The sequence below is a fragment of the Lepidochelys kempii genome, chromosome 3 (genome assembly GCF_965140265.1).
Source record: "Lepidochelys kempii isolate rLepKem1 chromosome 3, rLepKem1.hap2, whole genome shotgun sequence".
Lineage (NCBI taxonomy): Eukaryota > Metazoa > Chordata > Testudines > Cheloniidae > Lepidochelys > Lepidochelys kempii.
In genome coordinates, this window is record NC_133258.1 from 69,700,924 (window position 1) to 69,727,312 (window position 26,389).

General features: G+C 41.0%; 1 protein-coding gene across 6 annotated transcripts in view; it reads right to left on the reverse strand.

Moving 5' to 3' along the window:
• The window catches only part of MAP3K7 (mitogen-activated protein kinase kinase kinase 7), a 65,993-nt gene that overhangs the window by 7,138 nt on the left and 32,466 nt on the right, over positions 1–26,389 (reverse strand). For 5 of the 6 annotated variants that reach the window (XM_073336771.1, XM_073336773.1, XM_073336774.1 and 2 more), the window contains 5 exons: positions 24,187–24,346; positions 20,104–20,184; positions 11,435–11,499; positions 2,149–2,263; positions 52–113 (listed from right to left, as the gene is read on the reverse strand). In XM_073336771.1, the coding sequence (XP_073192872.1) occupies positions 52–113; positions 2,149–2,263; positions 11,435–11,499; positions 20,104–20,184; positions 24,187–24,346 (483 nt within the window). The remainder of the gene's footprint in view (positions 1–51; positions 114–2,148; positions 2,264–11,434; positions 11,500–20,103; positions 20,185–24,186; positions 24,347–26,389) is intronic. The other variant, XM_073336772.1, reaches the window with a different exon arrangement.

Here is a 26,389-nt window from a genome sequence, read left to right on the forward strand (position 1 = left end):
AGTTTAGACTCAATTTAAAATTCGATTGCTTGTAAAATATACAATTATTACCTGCAACTGGTGATCTAGTGTAAGATATGCCATTGGGATGGAGTTATCTGACCCATTGGTATCTGTAACAATACCACAACTGTAATATATTTTCAATTGAGTTAATTGTACATTTCCATGTACGACATCCATAAGACACTATACTTCCTTAGCAAAAAAGAATTATTATTTAAACAAAACTAAACATCAATATGCAGAACGGTATATGGAAATATCAGTTTTTTTGGTTTGTGTTTTCTAAAGTTATTTGAGAATGACAACATTATTAGAGTATGATCTATTGTACTGAAAAGAAACAAAAATTAAATATTACACTTTTATACATTTCTAGAGGCCATTTTAGTTGAACATAGGTTTTTTTGCACAGTTTGCATTCTGACCGTCTGTTTATGAAGTTATTTGCTATGCCATTCTTGCTTATGAGGGATCAGCCAATCAGCCTACCCATCAACCGAATTTAAATTAACGCTGGGCAAAACCAGTTTTGAAAAACAAAAATGAACACAAACTTTGTTGAATCATGACATGACTGACTTTGGTCAGACATGAAACCAAACCTATAAGATTTGGCAAATACCACCTCTTCCACTCAATATGCCCTAGGACACCTTTCTCCCCAGTACTCTTAGGGATAGCAGATGAGTAATGTGGGAAACTTATAGCAGCTCTGCTGGACCTGGCTGCTGCTGCTCTCTTCCAAAACAGTAACACCATGGGCCTTCCCAGAACTTTCCCTCCAAACTACACTGCATGCTTCTGGAATCTCACATGCTTGTATCTTTAGAAGCCCAAGATCTGAGGGACACAAGCCTGTTGCTAAATCTTAAGATACAGCAGTAGGGTTAAGTGGAGAAACTACTGGGTTCCAGCACTGTGTGTGACTGCTATCAGGAGAACAAATGTTAGAGGATAGGTGGGAAAGAAGTAGGCTGCCCCAAAAGCATCTGCCATAAAGTAGTGGGTGGTGGCGGCGAAAATGAAAAGGTGTTGCCTCCCAAAGATTACCTATCTCCAAAAGCAACTTCAAAAACTTAAAGGAAATGGGAGGGTGAGGAAAGAGAAACTGCCTTTCTCCTCCTTAACAAACAGCAAAATGAGAACTAGGGATAATGACTCGCATGCAGACAGTGAGTACCAAAAAAGGGCTATCCAAGGTCATGGTGTAACCAACCTTGCCTTAAAATGAGAACTTTTTGAAATAGTTTTTCTGATATATTCCACCCCCTCTCCCCCCCAAGTCAGATTTACGCAAGCCATGAACTAAAGACTGTTTCTGAAAAGGAGCTGAGACTCTGGACTCCCAGTACTACATATAATTTCTGAGGCAAATATGTCAGAAAGTCTTCCCACTTCTGATCTTAGGATGTCACAGAGAACTGATGGTGTTAGTGTGTTGAAGTTCTGATCCTTTTATAATGGTTTGTAAGCACTGGACTAAGTGTATAAGAATTCTTTAACTAGATTCCACTATTACATTACACTCACTCAACCATGTGTTATAACAAAAAAAGAGTGTGATACTCTGATAAACAAATATTTTACACACTTCTGAAATAAAACGTTATGCTAACTTTTTGCAAAACACCTTGCAATAGCATGTGTGGACATGCCTTCTTCCTCCCCCCATGCCTCTCCAGATCTGGGCCTGAATCTGCCACCCTTACTTATCCTGAATAGTACTTATCCAAAAAGGTGGCTCACTGAAATCTAGACAAGTGTATTTATAATGTACACACACAATAAAATGTTGCCTTGTGTTTTAAAAAATTAGCATCAAAATTCATGTTCAAAACTCTTAAGTAGAATATTCTATTTATAGGCACATCATAGGAAAATTACATATTTTGCTTTTAATGAACTATAGTTAAGAGTTTATTTAATTTCATTGAGTCTACTTAAAGAATTTGTAGAACAACCAGTGAGCAAATGCAGTAACCGTTTTAATGAGTCTGAAAACTAAAACCAATCAATTGCTCTATTATTCAAGTTCTTTGTAAAGTTTACACACACATTGATCTTAATCAAAATAAATTATAAAATAAACCTCTCTTACAACTTTAAGACAATAAATAAAATAAAAAAAAACCCAATCATCACCTGTAGATTCATCAGGTGTCCATGGAAGACTCCGAGCTGGCTTTTCAGAGGTTGGTCCTGAGGTAGTGATCATTCTCACACTAGGACTAGATGACCTACTGCTGTTTCTGCTTTCCTGCACAAATAAAACAAGATTTTTAAATAAGATACTGATATTCTCATGTGACAGTGACGAAACCAAAACAAGGGAAGATTGGTTCAAGAGTTTGTTTTATTAGCCCTTTTTGAGCTGGCTAACTGATACAAAGAAAGAAGAACATTCATTTCTATTGTTCTTTTTATCCGGAAAGTTCTCAAAATGCTTGATAAACTTTACGAGCATATATAGAAATTATATAGGAATCATTTCACCCGCACCTAAAATTTATCTTTGAAGTATAACAGCAGCTCTCAAATTTCATTGTTCCGCGACCCCCTTCTAACAACAAAAATTACTACACGACCCCAGGAGGGGAGACTGAAGCCCGAGTCTGCCTGAGCCCTACTGCCCTTTGTGTGGGGAGGAGAGGGCGGGAGGAAGGGGAAAGAAACGGGGATGACAAACTCAAGGGCTTCTACTGTGGGCCGGGGGCCTGTAACCTGAATTCCACCACCTAGGGCGGAAGCTGAAGCCTGAGCCCCACCTCCCCGTGCGGCTGGGCTTGGCCTTATACAATGTACTCAAGAGGTTGCATTTTGAGCATCCTGTTATGATTCTACATAACAATTGTCACAGTAGAGTCAGAAGCTGCATTTATTAGAACATCAGCTTCAGGTTTGAGAAAACTAAGGAACCCAGTTCATTTCCAGTGTTTCAGCAATAAGAAGTTAAACGACTGCACACAGCTGGAAGTAGTTCAAAAGTTAAGCATGTAGTGAGATGCAAACACACGTACAGATGACTACATGGCAGCCCTGCAGATATCAGAAATTGACACATGGGCCAAGAAGGGTGCCGACAATGCTCGTGCTCTAGTTGAATGGGTGATTATGATCGCTGGTGGAGGCACTTTTGCCTGATCATAGCAGAACTGGATGCAGGCTGTGATCCAAGATGAAATTCTCTGGGTGGATAATGGACGAACCTTCATCCTATCTGCCACCCCGATGAACAACTGCGTCGACTTGCAAAATGGCTTCGTCCTCTCAATGTGGAAGGCTAGCACTCTCTTGACATCCAGGAATGGCAACGCATGTTCCTCCTCAGACTTATGAGGCTTTGGGCAGAAGACTGGCAAGAATGTGTCCTGGCTTGTGTGAAATACTTAATCCTGCCATGATTGCAGGGGACTGGACTAGATGACCTCTAAAGGTCCCTTCCAGTTCTATGATTTTATGACATTGCAAAACCACCTTAGGCAAGAAAGCTGGATGCGGCCGCAACTGTACTTTGTCCTTGAAGAACACCATATAGGGCAGCTCCGATGTAAGCACCCTAATCTCAGAGACTCTTCAGGCAGAAGTTATAATCACCAGGAATGACACCTTCTGGGAGAGCAGAAGAAGGGAACAGGATGCCAAGGGCTTGAAGGAAGTTTCATGTGCAGCACGAGTACCAGATTCAGGTCCCACGGAGGGATTGGGTCCCATACTTGGGGGTAGAGCCGCTCCAGACCCTTTAAGAACGGGACTGTCATGCTATGAGCAAAGACTGATCTGTCCTGGAACGGAGGGTGAAAGGCAGATATAGTGGCCAAGTGGACCTTAACTGATGAAAGGGACAATCCTGGAGCTTGAGATGCATAAGGTAGTCCAGGATCAGCTGGACTGCATAGAATCAAGAACCGTCCCAGTAAACTCTGTATGTTGCACTGGTACGAGGATCAAATTTCTTTTTGTTCACTAACAGGCCCAGGCTGCAGCATGTGGACTGCAGGAGATCGAGACTGCTCTGCACTTGATACTGTGATCTGCCCTTGATGAGCCAATCATGGAGATAAGGGTAGACCTGAACACCCCTACGCCTCAGGTAAGCGGCTACTGGGGTCATGCATTTTGTAAAGACCTGTGGGGCCGAGGAGAGGCCAAAGGGGAGCTCCATGAACTGGAAATGGCACTGGCCCACCATAAAACTGAGGAACAGTCTGTGCCCTTGGGAGAGAGAGATATGGAAAAGTGTCTTTCAAGTCTTCTGGATCCAGGGAAGGAATGCTGTAGGCCAGGGATACCATGTGAAACTCCAACTTCTTGAGAAACTTGCTGATTCGTGTCAGGTCCAGAATGGGACACAGGCCCCCTTTTGTCTTTGGGATCAGGAAATAGCAGGAGTAGAAACCTTTCCCCCCATATTTCTTGAGGGACTTCCTCCAATTCCTCAAGTTGCAGGCGGTTGTTTATCTCCTGAATGAGGTGTTGCTCGTGAGAAGAGTTCCTGAAGAGGGATGGGGAAGAAGGGTGTGGGAGGGAGGGCCCAAAAATGGAAGGGTACAGCCCAGTGACACAAGGGTACAGCCCAGTGACACAAGGGTACAGCCCAGTGACACAAGGGTACAGCCCAGTGACACAAGGGTACAGCCCAGTGACACAAGGGTTCGAGATGAGTCTCAACCAGTCTGAATGGTAGGGAGGGAGATGGTTGAGGAAAAGAATGGGCGGATCCGTGGATGTGATTGGGGTGTTGCTCTCGAGTGCGCCCTCAAAACACCCTGCTTCTGGCCTCCATGGTGTTTTGCCAGGCCAGGCTGCACAGGTGAAAGGGCGGAGAAAGGGCAGCAGTGACCGGAATGACTTTGTCACAGATTCAGGCATATGCATCCCCAGGGAGCGGAGGGTGGCCCGAGTGTCCTTCAGACCGTGCAGCCTTGCATTTGCCTGATCGGAAAAGAGCCTGACTCCACTGAACGGAAGATCTTGCATGGAGGACTGCATCTCCTGGAACAGGCCAGCAGGTTCAAGCCAGGAGCTACGCCTCATGACCACCACCGAGGTGACCACCCTGGCCGCCGAGTCGGCCGCATCCCAGGCAATCTGGAGGGAGCACCGAGCTGCTGCGGTACTTTCCTCCACAAGAGGAACTCTTGGGCCACCTCCTGGGGCCTGGGGTCTTTGAACTTATGGAGGGAGTCCCACAGATTAAAATTATAATGTCCCACAAGAGCCTGGTAGTTCGCTCCCGGAACTGGAGACTGGCCGTGGAATAAATTTTTCTTCCAGAAAGATCCAGTCTCTTAGCCTCTGTATTTTTGGGGGTGGAACTAGCAGGCCCTTGCTTGTCCTTTTTGTTGGCTGCCAACACAACCAACGACCCCAGGGGCGGGTGGGTATATAAGTATTTGAACCCCTTGGTGGGACAAAATACTTTCTCGGCCCTCTTGGAAATGAGCAGGATGGAGGACAGGGTTTGCCAGAGGGCTCTGGCAATGTTCAGGACCCCTTCGTGTACCAGGAGTGAGACACGCGGGGGTGGACAGGGAGCGTACACTGAATAACTTATCTGATTGCTCCACCATCTCTTCTGCTTCGAGGCCTACATTAGTGGCCACCCGTCAGACCAAGGCTTGGTGCTCCTTAAAGTCGTCCGGTGGGCTAGCATAGGAGGGCAACGCTACTGCCTCATCTGGAGAGGACAATGATGAATGAACCACCGGGGGAGGGCCCAGGAAATCATCTTTCGCAGGGGAAGGAGGTCTCCGGGTGGGCACCCGCTCCTCTACCACAGCGCCCGTCAGCGCCTCCTGCACCGAGCCTGGTGCCACCGGTGCCAATTGGGGTTTGTCCAACACAGTGACCGAGGACTGGAGATGGGGGCATCAGCATAACCGGCATGCACCAGGTGTTCCAATAAGGCCATTGCGCTGGCCACTGGCCCTGCTGCCAAGTTGGCATCACTGCGGCGGATGCAACCCCCGAAGCCCAGTCGCGATGGTGCTGTCTTGGCAAGAGGCTGAACTCCCTCTCCGTGCCAGAGAAATCCTCCTCTGGTGACCAGGGCGAGACCATTGACACCTGAGTTTGGTGGCTAACCATCACCTCAGGTGACCGGTGCCTCAAATCGTTAGACCGGTGCCGGGAGTATGGGGAGCGACACCGTGTTGGAGAGCATCCGTGAGGTCTTGGTGATGGTGACCGTTGGTGTGAAGATGACCGTTGCTGACTGTAAGGCGACCAGCGCCTGCCCCTGGGTGAGGCCCAGTGCAAGGGCGCAGACCACAGCACGGTGCCGGCGACCTGTAATGGCAAACTGGTGGCCTGAGCTGACGCAGAGACAAAGGATGTGGAGAAAAAGGGATCTGCCTAGACTCCAGCAGTGCTCACTCACCTTCTGGGAGGCCTTCATGGCTGGTTTGCCCTTGTAGGGATTTTTCGCTGGGTCCATCACCATAAGCAGTGCTGGCTGTGGTGGGAGAGTCCGTTGCTCTCTGGGTGCTGGGAGTGCATTGACTGTGCCATCAGCCTGGGTCCCCTACTGCTCTCCAGAGTTGGTGGTGAATCCCTTGGGAGGGGGGAAGAAGGTCCCCTCAGGGGCGTGTCCCCTTGCAGCTCCAGCGTGGGCGGACAGCCCGAGCAGAGTCTTGTGCCCCATTCCCCTTGATCCAACTGGCTTGGTATCGGGTCCCTCTTCTTAGTTTTCTTCTTGGGCACCGGTGAAGTGGATTGGTGCTGGTAAGAACCTGGTGCCGTGGGCGTGCTACAATCCGAGGTGAAGTGCTAGGTGTTGCGTCCGGGCCAGCTCCGAGGCTGGGCGAAGAGCAGCCTCCATGAGGAGGGTCCTCAAGCGATTGTCACGTTAGTTCCGTATCCTGGGATGAATGTTCTTACAGATGCGACACTTCTCTTTAATGTGGGACTCCCTCAGGCACTTCAGACAGCTACCATGCGGGTCACTAACAGGCATAGGAAGCCTGTTGCAGTCAGAGCAGGGCTTAAAACTCGGAGTTCAGGTATGCCCCGGCCTGGGGCAAAGTCCCTGCCAGGAACCCGACAGTACTTCACAGCTACTTACTAACAAATCTACTATAAATAAACTATTTACAGCTGGAACCTGAGATTTGAGTAGGAAAAAAACGCTGACAACTTGTGAAGCAAGGGCAAGAGGCGCTCCGACCAACTACCGGGGCAGTAAGAAGGAACTGAGAGGCCACAGGGCCGGCGGTGCTTGATATACTGACATATGAGTGTGGGATTCAAGGGCGTGCCACAGCCAGCCCTACGGATACTGCTAAGGCAAAAGTCTCTGACAACTGTGCACATGGGCATGCACACACCTAGAATGGAGCTGACCTGAGCAAGCACTTGAATTCTGTGCTGGAGAAAGTTAGAACAAAATGTGACTCAGTGCATGGGTTGTCAAGAGGTCCAGAAGATCCACCCACCCTTTCTTTATGGGAGCGGATGTCCCAGTTTTTTATTGTAAAATGGGGTGTCACAAACTGGAATAGATTGAAAGCCCCTGGCTTTGTGGATTCAGTTGTTCATGCCCTGGATGCAAAATTCAGCCAAACAGCAAATCCTTATTTGCAGAGCATTAGACTGACCACGCTGATAATGCCATTCAATACCAGGAATTAGTGTTGGACAACATTTCTAATCACAGCAGCAATACAATAGTCAGTCCTCCGGCTGCAAATGGTGGAAATCAAGTCTAACATACCAGAATTTGTATTTTGTTGTTGAGAGGGGGAGAAGTGATCTCCCTTTACAAAAATCAGCAAAATACAGACACTAAATCTCTGATGGCTGTGATCAGTGTGAGAGAAAAAAAACACAACAGACCTCCCTCTTGCACATTAGTTTTTTCCAAACACAACTACACATGGGCCAGTTGATGCATGCTCTTCCGTTATCACAATGGTGAAATGAGAATTGCGAAGGAACTATAGGACAATGAAGATTATGCATGATTTAATATTTATACTTCAGTTGTGCTCAGAGGCGCCCATCAGGATTGAGGCTCCATTGTGCTGGCACTGTGCAAATGTATATGAAGACATGGTAAACTAAAATTAAAAATAGTTTTTCAAAAAATGGTATACAAACTAAATTTAGCCTGGATTAGATGCACTTTCATTTTCATCCTGCTTGTCCCAATTGGATTATTTATTATAGCACCACAGTTGTGCAACATTCTTAATAAAATATGCGGTTTAGAGCGCTCTTTGCCTTGAAAAAGCTTACAAATCTAAATAGGACAATAGAAATACATTTATAAAGGGAGTAATCACTATGGTATTTAAACTACATTAAAAACAGAACAATGTAATATCTTCCCATTATTAAGAAAAGACTGATATTTTTCCTCCAGTACAAGACTGTCATATGCCCTATTTTGGGAACGACAGAAGAGGTGCTGGTTCCAGCATTTACGTTCACTCAGCCTGAAGAAAAAAAGTTGTATCTCCTGTTAAAGTTTTCCCATTTTTGGGCTCTAGTGGGTTTCTAATAAGAACGAATGCTGGAGCAGGCAGTTAGGTATGGAGAATAACCTACTGCAAACTCCTGCCAATTTTTTCCTCTGAATTGATAGTGAAATAGCATGACAGAGCAGAGAAAGAAAGAAGCAATCTCCAATTTAGCAGGCCTAGGCCATTTAAGACTTAATAGATTGTAACCAGCATTCTGAAAATCACCTGTTACTTCACTGGCAACCAATGCAGTGTGTGGAGTACAAGGGTTTAAAGGGCATGGCAATGGACGCAAACAGTGGTGAAGTCTAGGTGACGAAGGCTAGGTGAAAGAAGTGGGTTTAAGGAGAGACTACAGAGATGTACAGAAGAAGGATGTTTGCAATGAAGTAAGGGGTGGGGGAAGGATAACATTTATATATAATTTGAAATGGTATATGTGCAGAAACACAGTGAACTGATCAGAGCTGTGTGGATTTCTAACCTCTTTATAAACTGAATTTTTCTCTTTTATCTAGTAGGTTGTTTATATTGCTAATAATCATTATTTTGAAGCTTTAAATTAAAAAATTCAAGGATAGCTGGAGCTCAGCTCAGAGTTATAGAAATCCATAAATATAGGCCTTGAACTTTAGGAGCAGTCTCAGGTCCTTCTGTCCATTCACACAAGACAGGAGGCCATGAATGTGGTTTATTAGGCCACAACTTCATTCGATTAAAATATCGGAGTACCTGGCAACGAATCGTACAGTGCAGGAAGGAGTAGGGGAAGGTGGGGATTGGCTCCCCAATTTTCCAGATGTAGGAAACCAAAACCCATTCCTCATCAAGCTTAAAGGGGGCTAGGAAAAGGAGGGGGTTGGCTCCCTACTCTATGAAACATGGGTGCCCGAAGCCCTAGTAAAGAAGTCCTCCAGGGCTTCATGGGCAATAAATACCACTTTCTTCCCCCAAACTCTTCTGGTCAGCGGGAAGGACAATGCAGTGACCTTCTCCTGATATGGCCCCAAATGCTTCTTGCCCTTCTTGTCCATCTCTGTAAACTTTTCCCCCTTCTCCTCACCTGCTGTAAGGGAGTGGATGAAGGCATATCAACAGTTTCTTCCAGCTAGACCCACTTGTGTGAAGACTGCAGTGGGCATATCTAGGAGACAAACTTGCTTGCTTTCTACACGAATGTGTTGTGTGATTGAAAAGTTCTGACTTGGTATTGCAAGTTCAAGAATATTAGTTTTAGACTTTTCCATTACTTCCCATTCACAGGCCTCAAAAGCAAGAACACAAAAACCTGTGACTTAACATTATCCACAATGTATTTATGACCTTTGAGGTATTATTTTATTCTGCTTACCTTATATGCTACACTATGATTCATACTTGTAATAGGGCACTTCAAAATGCAAAATATAAATTGTATTTCAAAATATAAATTGAATATGAATAGAATTTCAGACAGACCTGGTGTAGCTTGGTGTAGCTTTCACCAGCATCATGTTTTGCTCTCTGGTGTAAATAAAGGTACCAGCAGAAAACTGAGGTGAAAAAGCCTTTTGTTGTTACTCCTGGTCAAAGGAGCAATTATTTGGCAGGAACACAGCTAGAATCTCTAAGAAAGTAGCACAGAGCAACTTTCAAAGGCAGGATACATGAAAGTTAAAAAGTTCTAATACAGATGCTATATATCTAGTCTAGTAGTATTATAATCTGGTATCAGCAAACAATCATTTTTAAAAGGTAATAGAAGGAACTAAAAGTTACAAATAAAAGAACTTAAGAATATTTTAATATTGCATAAAATAGTGGCATACAGATGACAGAAGTGCATTGAAACCTTAATCACAAAATAGTTAAACGTTACAGAATAATGAAAAATTGAAACAATTTTGATTAAGTCTTTTCTCTAATTACACTGCTTGACTAAGTAAATGTAGATTTATTTATTACTGTGCTTGTATCTGTAGAATGCTTTTATTTAAAAAGCCCTATGTTCGGTATGTAATAAAAACGTTTTGAAATTTTAAAATTGATTCTGATGCTTTCTTCTGATATATACACATTCCCAAATAAACCAGACAAATTAGATTTTGGGGAAAGGACAAGGTTTCTGTTACTACAACATTGTATGAAACGGAAGAGAGATCAAATGTTAATCTCTTTGATGAGTGTATACCCCTAAAATTACCACCTACTTTGAATTACTACAGTAGGCTGTTTAATATGGAAACCTGATTAACCTGATTAACACACTGAGCTCCTATTTTTCCATGTTCAAACTACAGCAGGGATCTTAAAATTATAATAGAACCTTGCTAATTCACACTAATGATCAAAAACCTACTGTGAATTACTGACATTGACAAATTAGCAATTAAATGAACACCACAAAACAAGGCTAAGGCACCACTAACTGTACTTTGGTCATTTGAGACATCTCGTTTAATTTTAATATTTCATACTTCAGAGTGCATCACTGTGCTTGTTACCATGGTATCCAGACATCATGATACAAAAAGCAATAATTACAAGTAAATATTTTGTAAAAGTAATGAAGTCTTCGTAACAAGACCTTGCTATAGTACTTTGCTATTACATTTTCTTCCAAAAAGTAGAGAGACCACCATAACTAACCATTTAGATTTGAGAGATGATACTATGTTGAGGTTCATTACCAGTACATACAAAATTATGCAGCATGCACAAACAAAATAGATTTTTTAATAAATATTATATGTGCTGCTTAGGCAAGTTGTAATCAAGAAACTTGTCACCTAGACATCTTTCATAAGCTGCCCTTTCACAGATTTTATTTTAGATGGTAAAACAGCAGACACTATGTTTTGTAAATTAAATGATCCCTAATCACATAGATGAAGTTTTAAAGACTAGCTCTACACAGTGTAAGTATACTGCTGATTTCACCTAAATGTTCATGAAAGACAAAGAAGCCATAGGCTGAAAGATTTTACCTGATTGGATTCTGTTCCAGCAATACTAAGGTCTTGAATGGATCTCCGCCTCTGTTGTCCGTTTCCTGTTTGGAAAAAAAGACAAAACAAAACACTAAAATCTGCTCAGAAACAAAATAAGAAGGGTGCGACTGTTGCAGCAGGAGCTTGGAATTTGTACAAATCCACAGAGAGAAAGTGGGAGTGGGAGAGAGAGAGAGAGAGAGAGACAGCTGCAGAATTTTAACTCAAAAAATGCTGGCCTGTCAAGAGAAAGTATATCCTAATACAATAACCGTTCCTACCACATGAATAGCTTCTGCACTCTACTCCACCATCTTCTGTCACATGTGTTTGAAGAGGCTTAGCACTTGGGGATTGTGGCTGATGACGACATCTATTTCAAGTGAGTTACGTTATGGGCATTTCTACAGCAAGGCTGTACAATAAGATGCTGCCAGCTCTAACCTGTTGTTCTTTGAAGTAGCACACAGCAAAGCGTTCTGTCTGTGTTATGTTCCTCTCACATATATCAAAAAGCTATAAGAAAACTTATTTCACTTTAAGTCAAAATGAAAGCTCTTAGTCACCCTTTTATGAGCAAAAATACTTCATATTCTAAAAATCAGGGCAAGAAGTTGTTCTCTAGCTAAGTCACATCTTGCTATCAATCCACTGAACACAGTGGTGTAATCGTTCCTCTTCTCTTTCCACCCATTAACATTATCCACCACTGAGAGCTATAGAAAATAGTTTAAATTTTAATACTGCTAGTCCATCAAGGAAATGTTTATGAAACTAAGTCTTATGTAAAATACAATGGATTATGTAACAGAATTTCCCTTGGTACTTTGATTTTTATTAATATTGTTTATAGTGTCTCCTGAGATGACAGGTCAGCTGTCCAAAAGGAAACACCAAAACATCATGAGTAACAGCTGACAATGCTCAAAATTTTTAGTCTTCAACCTGCATTATGTAACTTTTCTACCAGTAGGTAGCATTTAGAACATGTACTATAACAGTTACAGCCTCATACTCCCATAGTATTCGACAGTCAGTACTCAATCAACGTTTTGTAACATGTGGCTCATTTTTTAAACTCTTAGATATTTATGCTGGGTCATTTCAATATGACTTAGCAGCCTTTCTAGATAGAACTTATAATTTGCACATCAATTAAAACAAAAAAAGTGAGAATGGCTACCTAATCTCATCTACACAGTTTAAGATATCACAAATTATGAAGTCCTTTAACCAGTAGTTCTGTGCAGCAGTCCTGTCTGTTTTAGAAACACACTACCAGAAAGTGAAAAATTCTCAGTACCATCTTTTCCAATTTGTCGCCTGACATTTAAATTCAAGAAATTCTAGAAGTACCAAAGGGAAGGAACAGTTTATAGGTTAGAGAATGGGACAAATCTGTCTGAAATTGGGGTTATATTCTCAGCTCTGACACGGATTTGCTGTATTACCATAAACGAGTTATAATCTCTCAGTAATTTAGTTTTCTACATCAGTAATTTGGGGAAATAAATACTTACCAATGTAAAAGTGATGTTGTGAGGCTTAATGAAGGTTTGTAAAGCCTTGTAAAGAGATCCCATAAGGCACCAGGTGAGAATTATTAAACTCTTCCATTTAATATAACTACTTGGCCATTAAAACAGGATTATTCATAAAAGGAAGAATTATGCTGGTGATAGTAGCTGCAACTCATCTTGGAACTCAAGATATAGATGATCTACTCATGACTGATACAACAATTATGTGCACATTTCATTCAACAGCACCATTCTAAAATTAGCCCGTCTGAAATAAGCTTGCAAAAAATATCTGGAATTCTCATTTCAGATTAGCAACATTTGTGAATTTAAAGAACCCGGCACATGTGTTGCTGAAACATTAGATCATGGTTGCCAAAAAGTTAAAATAATCAGGGTTGGGTAGAAGTAAAAATCAACACTTTTTGAGGGCAGGAAGAGACCAACTGATTGTGTTACAGTGAATGAGAGTGTCTTTAAATGAGAGATCTCCAAGTTAGTGAGGCAAAAGCAAGCTCTATTATGCAATGTCATTTTAATTAGTATAACTACTACAGACATCTGGCAAATCGTTCACACAAAGCAGAAACAAAGACAGCAAATCAACAAATACTTGTTGCTCCAGAATGAAGATTAACGTCAATTTAGGAATATGAAGATGGAATAAGTTTCCTTGACTTTAAATAATTAGTTCTAGTCTTTGTACATGTTTTGAAGTTGTTTTGAACTTGCTCTTACTCTAGTTTTTAAAGTAACTGGTTTAAAATTTTCTCTTTACAGGAACCTAGAATAATTTCATGAAATTGACAAAAAGTCAATACACATCAGTTATGTACAATACCGAAAGGCAGAAAGTGATGCACAGCGGCAGGATTTTAACAATTTATTGGATTTTAAGATTACAATTCAACTGTCAACCAATTACTCATCTGGTTTGAAAACGGCAGCTGTAATGAAAAAGAAACTTCAGGTGCCTGAATCACCAAGAGAGGAAATAAAATGTTCTTTGGAATGTATTTGCTCATGAACTAGAAGAGGCGGCTTTAAAAAAAACAAAAAGATGGGATGCCAATACCAACATGTAACTAAACCAGTGGAGCAGTATATACCACTTATGGTATGGTAGTTGAGGTAACATAAAAAGTTTATAAGATACTTGGGGCAAGGACCATTTCTAAATTTTTGTGCAGTTATGCATATGTCAAGAGAGTCTACATAAATCTTGTGGGTCAGAGTTACGGTTACTGGAATGAGTATAGTGTATTTTCATATACATGTCAATACTGCCATTAAACAAACTATAAACTGTAAGGGTAAAAAGTGAACACAAAGAAGTTGACAGAACAATGAAATTTCTACCTTTCTCCTGCCTCTCTGCCCAAAAAATTCTCTCACACTTTCCCTGCCCATTAAAATCCCCAAAACACTTCCTACCCTCTCTTTTTTTTTTTTTTTTTTTAAAGTATCCGGGCTCCCCCTTAGCCTCTAAGGATATGTCCACACTATAGCTGGGAGGTGTGATTCCCAGCGTAGATAGACTTGAACTAGCTCGAAAACAGCTGTGTCGATGTTGTGGTACTGGCAGTGGCTTGGATTAGCCGCCCAAGTCCAAACCTGCCTGAATCCTTGAATCTGAGCTTGGGTGGCTAGCCCAAGCCACTGCCAATGCTCTGATGTCTATGCTGCAGTTTTTAGCATGCTAGCTCAAATCTGTCTACCTTCACTGGGAATCGCATCTCCAAGTTGCATTGCAGACATACCCCAAAAGTCCACACACATGCAACTTAATCTCCCCTAACTGATATCCGCAGCTTCCCCTGGTTCTCTCTCTGCTCCAGCAACAACTCACACATACATGCTGCCTTCTCCCTCCCCCTCCGCCCATCTTGCATAGGTAGATCCTCCCTATATCCGCACACTCTCCCCCCTTCTAACCTTCCCAAGGCTCTCTCACCCATCTGCTTCTGTCCTCCACAGAATCTCCCTTGTGTTTTGTCTCCTGCCCAGATTGTCTCCTTTCTCCACGCTCTCTCCCTTTTCACTCTCCTTTAGCTTTGTTTTCAATTACACACACACACTATTTTTCTAGAAAGACCCACTCCTCATTCAATGCAGCATTGTCAGTGAATGAAGCACAGGGTTACAAGAGAAAAAATGATGTGTTCTTTTGAATTTTAAAGAATTCTGGAATTCGTGAATCTGGAATCCGGGAAATGCTGGATTCTATTCCTGGATCTGCTACAGACTTCCCATCATCATAGTTCATATACACAAGAGGGGAGAAATAAGGCTGCACAAGCAACCTTAAATCTAGCATTTCCTAATTTCTGAATGCTTCATTTTGCAACCTTAATGTTTTTAAGGTAGTTTTTTCCTGTATGCAATAGGTTACGTTAGCAGATCATTGTCAGCCTTTTTAACGTATAGGGTTTGTGGTTTGTTTAAATGGTAATGCTGTTATGTATTTTGCATAAGGCCAATATTAATCTACACTAAACTACAAAGGAAACCCCGCCATAAAACTTGGTTAACTTTTACATAAAGAGGAAGTCCTCACTTCACTTGGAGTAAGATCCTGATTTTTGTGGAGCTTGAAGCTCCTATGGGCAGGCACTTTCTCCTGAAAATATTCCCTGACACACACCCCCCTGATGCCGGTAATGTAAAATTATTTTAATTCAGGTGTTCCTCAGGGCACCTTTTCTGGCATACCTTCCAAGTACAAAGAAGAGGAGTACCTCTCCTGCAAACCATAGGTCTGTGGTAGGAGGATTCCTTTACTGCATTCTTTTAGAAGGCATGTTCTGTCTTAAGGACCTTAACATATCCATAGAAATGGGTCCCCTCCTCCCCATCCTGTGCACCTTCTCAGGTGCATCCCACTGCAGAAAATTATGCTTCCAACAGAAGTTTATATTTCCTTCTTTAAAAAGGGAATATTAATGAAAACATGGTGAACATTTTTTAAGGCCACTGGAGAAAAAAAAGCTACCCTGGACATTATAAAAGCCCTGATGTAATGTTAATAAAGTATCTAATAATTTGGTTTAACTATTTCTTTTAAAACTAATCTATGCAAAAGATTTTGTTTAAGATTATACCTCACCTGAAAAACTGTTAAAGCTAAGTCATTTGTAAATGAGAGGTATTGAAGGGGGAAAAGCTGGACATTCTAATAAAAGGAATGCAAATTTATAAAAGCATTTTCTATTTTTTATTAATTATTGACTGTGTAATTTATCTCCAAATCACATTTAGCAGTGAGTGGTGTAATTTTAGTTGTGAACATTTGTTTTCATGGTGTACCAAAAGTTTAAAGCTATTTAAACTGAAAAACTGTGGAGGTACTACTGATGACTACATAACAATGCGATCAGCTGATTGACAAAATTATAGAAATTATAGACAAAATTATAGAAATTGGCATAGCACCCTCTAAAGCATCTATGGCTTTCTATAGTTTTTCTATAGATATTCTGCAAAATATCAACTAACTCCCTTAATCTCCATCCCCAAGACTCACATGTGAGATTATAGCACTGATGTTGTATAAAATCAGCAAAGCTCTGTATGTATTGTGTCAGGTTTCAGAGTAGCAGCCGTGTTAGTCTGTATCCGTAAAAAGAAAAGGAGTACTTGTGGCACCTTAGAGACTAACAAATTTATTAGCGCATAAGCTGTTGTGAGCTACAGCTCACTTCATTGGATGCAGTGAAGCAATGAAGATAAGCTGTCGTGAGCTACAGCTCATGCTCTAATAAATTTGTCAGTCTCTAAGGTGCCACAAGTACTCCTTTTATTTATTCTGTGCTGCACTTATGTATTGCACTGACTTGGGACTTGACTAACTTCTTTGGGGCAGGGACTTTGTTGTTTGACACATTATGCTTTACATGGCACTATATAGAGCATCCACTATTAAAAATTTAAAACTACAGAGCCTAGGTAAAATCAGCCTTATTGCAGTTATTTGTGGCCATTTAGAATATAGTATGAAAACAGTGCTACTAATAGAGAGTTGATAATCAAGTTTTTAAACTAAGGACCACAGTACTATAAATACAATAAGTCTCACTTTGGTAGTCCCGTATTTTTAGTTGATGATGTAACATACAGCCCAAAGCACATAATGTATATGCATAAACTGTCTAATAAATGGAGTTGCCAATGCAAGAATACTGTGATGTAAACAAGATTTATCAGATACTTCCTGACTGACTAGCTTTCTAAAACTGTTTGCCTACTTATCTTGGTTACATTTTGCATGGTCATTCAATACACACTTTAAAACACCTGGCTATTAATACTTTGGTGGGTCAGGCTTTTTTTCTTTTTTAAAGTCTTTCTTAAAATGCTGGTTTGCAGTGTCTATGCTATATCTGTTGGAATGAAAAATAAGAAAGGTGTACTTCTGTATGTTCATATGGATACATGCCTACAACAACTCTGGAAGATTAGCTACCAAACTGTAAACCGGAAATGATTCTCAAATCCATTTCACTGTTTTTTTTTTTGTTTTTAAAGCTTTGCACACTAATGGAAAACTCAGGTTTTACCTACTTTAAATGTCAGGGTCTCAAATAAATGAGAATTATACTTATGCAGGGTATTTCAAAAAGTGTTTAGAAAGGATGGGAGTTTGGAAAATATATATCAAGCTCTTTATCTTGCAAACATACCACTTTGAGTTTTTGCATACTTACATTAAATAAACTAAGCAGTCTGATTAGTCCATGAATGGGAGGCCTCCAAGGAAAACACAAATATAAGAAATGGTGATTCAGGAGGTAGCTTTTGTACTAAGCCAGTACTCTCCCAGTTCCTTAGGGAGCACCTTTGTAATCTTTTGGATAAGATGCAAAATGAAGTTCTTAATCACTTGTGTGGCCATTTGAAATCCTGTAACACTTGTAGAGGAGCAGGGGTCTTATCCCTATTTTAGTTCGGGCAAAATACATTTGGTCTACATCAAATTCCTCTGAAAGCTTTATTTAAATAGGGTAGTCTTCACTTTGTCCCAAAGCATAGTAAAGTTTTGCTGTTATCTACCCTGGACAAGGCTGTATTTCAGAGGAAGAAATCGGTATATCTAGTTTGCAAAGCTCTTTGGATAAAAAGTTATGATTATATGTAGAATATACAAAATGTCAGTTTCTTATTAATGATCTCAGTAAATATCTCAACACTGGGGGAAGTCTGAAACAAAATTGATATTTTTGTTATAAGGTGAAGTTAAATGAGAGGGAAGGCTTTCTGGAAAGGGAAAGTGATGGGTAAAAATAATAAAAGCATGCTGGGCCTGCCATCTTGAGGGCTTTAGAGGAAAACCTGGCTGCATTGTAACAGTTGCAACCCAATATACTGCTTATAGATGACAACACAGAGTCTGAGCTAGAGCTGGGAAAAAATTTCAGTGACTAGTTTATTTGCTGATAAATGCAGTTTTGGGTGACCTGAAACTAATTTTTGTTGAGTTTGTCAAAAAAATTTTTTTTGATTAAAACAAAAATTTGAAAATGTTCTGTTTGGTAATATTGAAACTAAATGGTTTGTTTCAACATTATTGTAACATTTTTGGGCTGGTGTCACAAAACTGCCAGAGACGGTGGTCTCAGCAGGTTCAATTACCCCTCTGCCTGCTGTGGAGAAGGAATTTGAACCTGGATCTCCCACACTGCAAGAGAGGTGCCCTGAACACTAGGAAATGGAATATCCTGATGTGGGTTCTCAGTCTATTTTGCTGAAGCTGTTCCATGATACATAAAGAAAAAAACCCAGTCATTGGAGCAGGGACTTGAACTTGCATCTCCCACATCCCAGGTAAAGGCTCTAACCACTGAGCAGTAGAGCCATTCTTGGTCTCTGGCCCAATGACTATTCATCGTCATTCATAGTCATTGTCTGGCTATACCGAAAGAAGGACAGGAAATATATGACATGGGTTTAATCAGGCCACAACTTTAATATTAGATGTCTAGGACTACCCGGCGGATAAAAAAAGCGTACAGTGCAGGTAACCCTGTGTTTATGCTGTAATTACCCAGAGGGCTTTTACCAGCTCCCCCTCTTTTTCTATCCAGATCCCTCCAGCAAATCCATTGCTGGGACCTTATCACCCTCCTCCCCTCGTAGGAGGGTTAAGGCAGGCTATAAGAATGGGAGTCAGCAACTGCCCCTTGTTCGTTCCTTTAACAAATGCCTCTTTTAAGTCCTTTTCCAAGCCACTTCTCTGGTCACTGTATACCGATCCTATGGAGTACCTGCACTGGACATCCACCTTACACTTAAAGGAGTTGTGAGATACAGCCTACCGCCCTTCACTCTATGCATGAACAGAGCCCTTCCTGAACTCGCTGTCGGGAAGGCAGGGGGGAGGGGGGTGAAATCCTTCCCAACCCCCCTAAAAAGGGGTGGCTAACGTAATACCCACAGCAGGTCTTGACCAAACATGGAATTTTACCAACTAAAGTAGAGAGAGGGAAGGAGGGTCCTGCCTCAGCCGCTCCATGTAAAAGGGAGGCTTCAGGCACCGAGCTGCTCCTTGTAAACCTTGCATTCCCAGGGGATGAGTCAGTGACTACGCTGACCCTTTTGCAGCAGTTTTCATCCCCTCCAGCCATAAAGCACTGTTCCCTTCATTTGGCCAGCCAGCCAAAAATACACCCCCCCTGCTTAAAAGTGCAGTGTGGTCATTCATGAGGACAGTGAATAGCTATTGGGCCAGAGTGTGAGAATGATTCTACAATGTGGTGGGTAGGCACTCACCTAGGATGTGGGAGACAAGTTCAAATCCCTGCTTCAATGACTATACATATATATGTACATGTATATATAAAATACTGCACATACAGGATTTCTCTGCAATTTTGCTTCATGTGTGAGATAGTTTTTAGTACCAAGAGATCGGTCCAGCCAAGGGCTCAGTCCTATCTATGAGACACAAGGCAAAGAGGACTGCACACTGGCAAGCTTTTTTTTTTTCTCCTCCTCTTTTCTTAAAAAAAGAAGGACATCATGAAAAATCTTACTGGATGGTCTCCATCTGCACCCTATATGAATTGGAGCAAAAAGTATTTTTTTATTTTAATAATGTGATCATTATTCCAGCATCTTAGTCAATAGAGCCGTTCACATGGTCTGTGATACCTGGTATGATGACTGAAGGGACATCCAGAATGTTGCCAAATGAAGCAGTTTTACGATGGCCCCGTTTAGGCTTGGAATAGGCTGAAAAAATACACATACACAATACACATGCAAACAGCTACAATGGTAACACAACAAATTATTAAATACCTAACACTGCAATTCTCATATACTGTTAAACTAAAGTACATGCAAAACATGTCACACACAACAAACTGCATAGCTTTCTATTCATGCTTAAAAATAGTAAAGAAATTGTTAAAAGCAAAACAGAACTGGCAGTCAATACAACATAATTAGCTGTAGTTAGCAACACAAAACTCAAACAGACAAAGCAGCATGGCAATGAGGAAAGGAAAAGTGCAACCATCAGAATGGAAGACAAATATTGACTTCTTCCAGTTCACCTGCATATTACTAATAAATGTATTTCCTTCATTGTTTTAAGTTATAGAATACTTCCTCCATAGTTTTATTCTAGTCTCAGGCTAAAATTGTTTATAAATAAGTTTACATTTTCATGTTGGATGCTTTCATTTTCTTTAATTGACATCTCCTGTAAAGTGAAATCAAATCAATGTCTAAGATAAGCTCACTTTAATATGAGAAAATTTGAAGAACTGCTTCAAGCGTTGGTAAGGTGCCCTCTGACTAAATGTTTGCTGTTTTGTAAAAATGGCAATTTGCATACCAACCTAAATACTTTAGAATTAAGCATCCCATTCACGGAACTATTGAAAACAAAACCCCAAAACCCCCATATTTGTTGAAGTGGAATTTGTATCTATTCTAATCACATCAAACATCATAAAACATACTTACAAATGTTAATTTTGCCACAGGTAGTAAGAGGAAGCGGTGGCAAAATAAAGGTGTGTAGTTTAAAAATTAAATAACTGTCCCATTTGAAATAGATTTATGAATGCAGCTCCCAAAAGAAAACTGCTCTGGCATGTTTACCTGAAAGAACTCTCAGTGACTGACATAAATGTGCACTGCCTGATTTGTTTCTATGACCAGTCTAATAATAGACGGAACAAGAGGATTAGATAATTCTTAAAATAATTTTCGGTGTATTTATTCTTGACAATAGCCTTAACCTCACATAGCAACACAATTTTTTTTGTCCAGGATCATAGTATGTTCTCTGTAACGTAGTTAATGAGACTAAGAAACCACCATTGTTTTTGCTATTTTCAACCTAAGTCACAAAAACTTGTTTAGACTAATGTGGCCTGATTTCTACTAGTTTGCCACTGCCTGAAATGAACTCTGTTCCCTTATACTTGTCCCATTCAAATCAACTCTCTTTTGTTCGAAGAAGAAATTAAATAAAAAACAAAAACAGCCATAGCAAAATCTCCGAACAACGTACTTGGAGATAATTACTGGCAGTACTTAAAAGAATCTAGTGAAGGAAGGCAGACTGGACTGATTCCATACTCACACTGGGTGGTCAAATGAGTTTCATTTGTTCTGAACCAATGAGAGACTTGAATGAGGCCCAGAATATTAAAATAAATCAAAACACCGCAGGCTATTGTTGGGTAAGGACACAATTGCCTTGTGGTGGCTAGACCCTTGATGAATACATATCTGAACGATATAGGGGCAAAGGCTATCAAGAAGTATTTGCAGTCAACTAGCTATAAGAGTAATAAAAAACCAAAATTATCCATCCTGGATTGATACTATAATGTTCAAGTAAGATTGTAAACTCTTTAGGACAGGAACTAGGTCATCCCATGTGTATGTACAGTGCCTATCACAATATGCCTTTAGACATTACCAAAGTAAAAAACGTTTTTTTTTTTTGGTTTTTTTTTCCTGAGTTGAATAAAAGTTTAGTCATGGTGCACAAGAGAGTCAGCACACCAAATATACCCAATATGTAAAAAAAGTAAATACACAAATTTTCAGAGTGATGGAAAAATATTGACTCAACTAGATAAAGTCTGACTAGCAGTGGTAGTTATTGTGCCTGGATTCTGTAAATCTAAGGATGTAGGTCAATAAAAAGGACCATTTAAAATTATGAAACAAGTTAACAAACAGTGAAAATGGGGACTAGAAAGCATTGCCCACCAGGTATAACGTTTTGTTAATTTGCTTATTGGGAAAAACACACTCACTTGCTCAGCTTTCACCATAAAATTATGCATTTAATGTTGCTAGTATCCTAAACTTCATTTTACATCAATGATCCACCATGTAAATAAAAGGAGCAGCTTTTGCAACCTGGCAAATTGTGTGTAGCTAAAATTCTTTACAAAGACATCCAGGTTCTGCTTCTCTGGGGAGAAATCAGAGGGTTATATTCATATCTGATCTTTCCAACGACATAACTAAATTATCAGTTTGCACCTATTTTCTGTCAAAACTGGTTTTTCAATTTACCGGTGGAAATAATACTGCTTTTAAATCCACCTGCTGCGTTTTAAAATATTAAAATAGTTTGAATGTAGTTTTGAATGAAATGTAATTCAAATAATAAAAATGACAATGGATGGAGAACACCACTCAGAAGCAAAGAGAAACTTGTATTAATGAAACAAGGCTCATACCAAAGAATCCCAAATTTATGTAATACAAGCAAAATGTAATTTAACCATTTTAAAGGCAATCAAAAGTAATCTTTTCTGTAATCTCAAACTACACGCATTTCAAAAAAATTCCTCTCAGACCTGAGTGCACAAATGTGAAAGGAGCTGGTCTCTTTATATCTAGACTTTGCAGGATTTGATTTAAATTCGACAGAGGTTCGCTGACACATTAAAACTGAGGAAAAAATATCCATCAGTAACAGTTGGCTTCTCCCCCACACTTTGTGCCTGCAGGAATTGATCTCACTGGCGCTACAGCAGCAGAGAGCTTGCTGCAGCCCTGCTGTCATGGGAGGGAGCAAGTGGGGTCATGACAGTAGAGCTGCAGAGGGCACCTCTGTAAGGATGTGGGGCCCATTACACTGGATCCCTGCAGGCTGTGGTCCATGTGGGGCAGAGTGGAGACCCATGGCCAGGACTGCAAAGAGGAAGAGGACAAGCCCCCGGCTGGGGGGGAGGCTAACCTGCTGCTGAATGTCTGTCCTTAGGTAAAAAGAAAAGGAGTACTTGTGGCACCTTAGAAACTAACAATCCGATGAAGTGAGCTGTAGCTCACGAAAGCTTATGCTCAAATAAATTGGTTAGTCTCTAAGGTGCCACAAGAACTCCTTTTCTTTTTGCAAATACAGACTAACATGGCTGCTACTCTAAAACCTGTCCTTAGGTAGGAGCCATTCAGCAGTGGGGTAGCCCTCCCTCAAGGAATCCTCCTCCTCCCCACAGTCCTGGTGAGGAGCTCTCTGCTTTGCCTGGCTAGGACCACAACTTTCCTTGCACCTTGGGCCTGCACAGACTGGGAGTCACCTGCCCTTCAGCAGCGTAGGGAGCCCTCTACAGCCCTACTGTCACAGCTACGCTCTTTCACCAGCTGGGAGTGCAAGGGGTCTCTGCTCAGCCTCACCAGGACCATAGCCTCCCCGCACATTGTGCCTGCAGAGATTGGGTGTCCCCGGCTCCACAGCAGCGCTGGGAGTCCTCTGCAGCTAGGCCCTCCTGACCTTGCTCACTCACTCAGCAGCCGGGGCCATTTCTGGGCAAGAGCTGTTCAGCAAAGGTGTGGCCTCCCCGACAGCTGAAGGGTCTTTTCTTCCTCAGAGCCCTGTCCCAGTGGAGCAGAGACCCTTGGCCAGGACCACAACCTCATCTGCACCATGTACTAGGGTGTCTTGGGCCCCTTAGCCATGCAGGGAGCCTCCTGCAACTCTGTTTTCAGCACTGCCCTAACTCTAACCCACCCTTACTTTCCTGCAACTGTAAAAATAAAGAGTAAAAAATAGAATAAAAATAAAACAATGTACAAGAACTGTCAAAATTACAAAAAAATAAGTCAAATTCTGCCAAGCCTATTCATATAAATTCTTAAAATATAACAAGTTAATAATAAAGAATCCAAGCCCAGTTAAGAGTTACCTCACAGGGCTCATCTTAGTAAAAGTAGCTCCTTTCACCTTTCTCTGCCCCCTACTTTATTTATTTTTACCTGCGGTAGCAGTAATTCTTGCTTCTATTTCAGACATGTCAGCACTCATCCTCTTGCCTTCTCCTGAAACAAGGGTTGACTGTGGTCTCCCACGAACATCTGATAAGCTTTCCACACTGCTCCCGCGAGATGGAGGTAAACTCAAACGGCCAGGGTCACCCTGTTGAAACAGTGTTACATTTTCAACAGGGCTGTTAAGTGATTAAAAAAATTAATTGCATTAATTGTGCTGTTAAACAATAGAATACCTTTTAATTTAAATATTTTTAGATGTTTTCTACATTTTCAAATATACTGATTTCAATTACAATACAGAAAAAAACTGTACAGTGCTCACTTTATATTGCAAATACTTGCACTGGAAAAATAGTATTTTTCAATTCACCTAGTACTATAGTGCAATCTCTATCATGAAAGTTGAAGTTACAAATGTAGAATTATGTACAAAAAATAAGTGCATTAAAAAAAACAAACAAACAATGTAAAATTTTACAGCCTACAGGTCCACTAACTTCTATTACTAGTTCAACCAATCGCTCAGACAAAATTAGAAAGGTCAAGGCAGAAAATGAAATCAAACTAGCTAGAGACATACAGGACAGCAAGAAAATATTCTACAAGTACATTAGAAGCAGAAGGAAGACCAAGGACATGGTAGGCCTGTTACTCAATGAGGGAGGAAAAACAGAAAATGTGGAAATGGCACAGGTGCTTAATGACTTCTCTGTTTTGGTTTTCACCAACAGGTTGGTGGTGATTGCATGTCTAACGTAGTGAATGCCAGTGAAAATGAGTTAGGACCAGAAGAGGCTAAAATAGGAAAAGAGCAAGTTAAAAATTACTTAGACAAATTAGATGTCTTCAAGTCACCAGGGCCTGATGAAATGCATCCTAGAATCCTGAAGGAGCGGACTGAGGAGATATCTGAGCCATTAGCAATTATCTTTGAAAAGTCATGGAAGACGGGAGAGATTCCTGAAGACTGAAAAAAGGGCAAATATAGTGCCCATCTATAAAATGGGAAATAAGGACAACTCAGGGAATTACAAACCAGTCAGCTTAACTTCTGTACCTGGACAGATAATGGAGCTAATATTTAAGCAATTTGCAAACATCTAGAAGATAATAAGGTGATAAAAACAAATCATGTCGAACCAACCTGATAGCTTTCTTTGACAGGGTAACAAGGCTTGTTGATGGAGGGGAAGTGGTAGATCTTGACTTTAGTAAAGCTTTTGATACTGTCTCACATGACAGTCTCAAACTAGGGAAATGTAACCTAGATGGAGCTACGAGAAGGTGGGTGCAAAACTGGTTGGAAAACCGTTCCCAGAGGGTAGTTATCAGTGATTCAGTGTTATGCTGGAAGGGTATAATGAGGGGGGAGAGAGGGGGTCCTGCAGGGGTCCGGTTCTGTTCAATATTTAGATAATGGCACACAGAGTATACTTAAAGTTTGCAGACAATACCAAACTGGGAGGAGTGCTTTGCAAGTGCTTTGGAGGATAGGATTAAATTTCAAAATGATCTGGACAAACTAGAGAAATGGTCTGAAGTAAAGAGGATGAAATTCAATAAGGACAAATGCAAAGTACTCCATTTAGGAAGGAACTATCAGTTGCACACATAGAAAATGGGAAATGACTGCCTAGGAAGGAGTACTGCGTAAAAGGGATCTGGGGGTCATAGTGGACCACAAGCTAAATATGAGTCAACAGTGTAACACTGTTGCAAAAAAAGCGAACATCATTCTGGGATGTATTAGCAGGAGTGTTGTAAGAAAGACATGAGAAGTAATTCTTCCGCTCTACTCCGCGCTGATTAGGCCTCAGCTACAATATGGTGTCCAGTTCTGGGCGCCGCATTTCAGGAAGGATGTGGACAAATTGAGAGAGTCCAGAGAAAAGCAACAAAAATGATTAAAGGTCTACAAAACAAGACCTATGAGGGAAGATTGAAAAACTTGGGTTTGTTTAGTCTGGCAAAGAGAAGACTGAGAGGGGACATGATAACAGTTTTCAAGTATGTAAAGGGTTGTTACAAGGAGGAGGAAGAAAAATTGTTTTTCTTAACCTCTGAGGATAGGACAAGAAGCAGTGGGCTTAAAGTGCAGCATGGGAGGTTTAGGTTGGAGGTTTAGGTTTAGGTTGATTAGGAAAAACTTCCTGTCATTAAGCAGGGTGCAATAAATTACCTAGGGAGG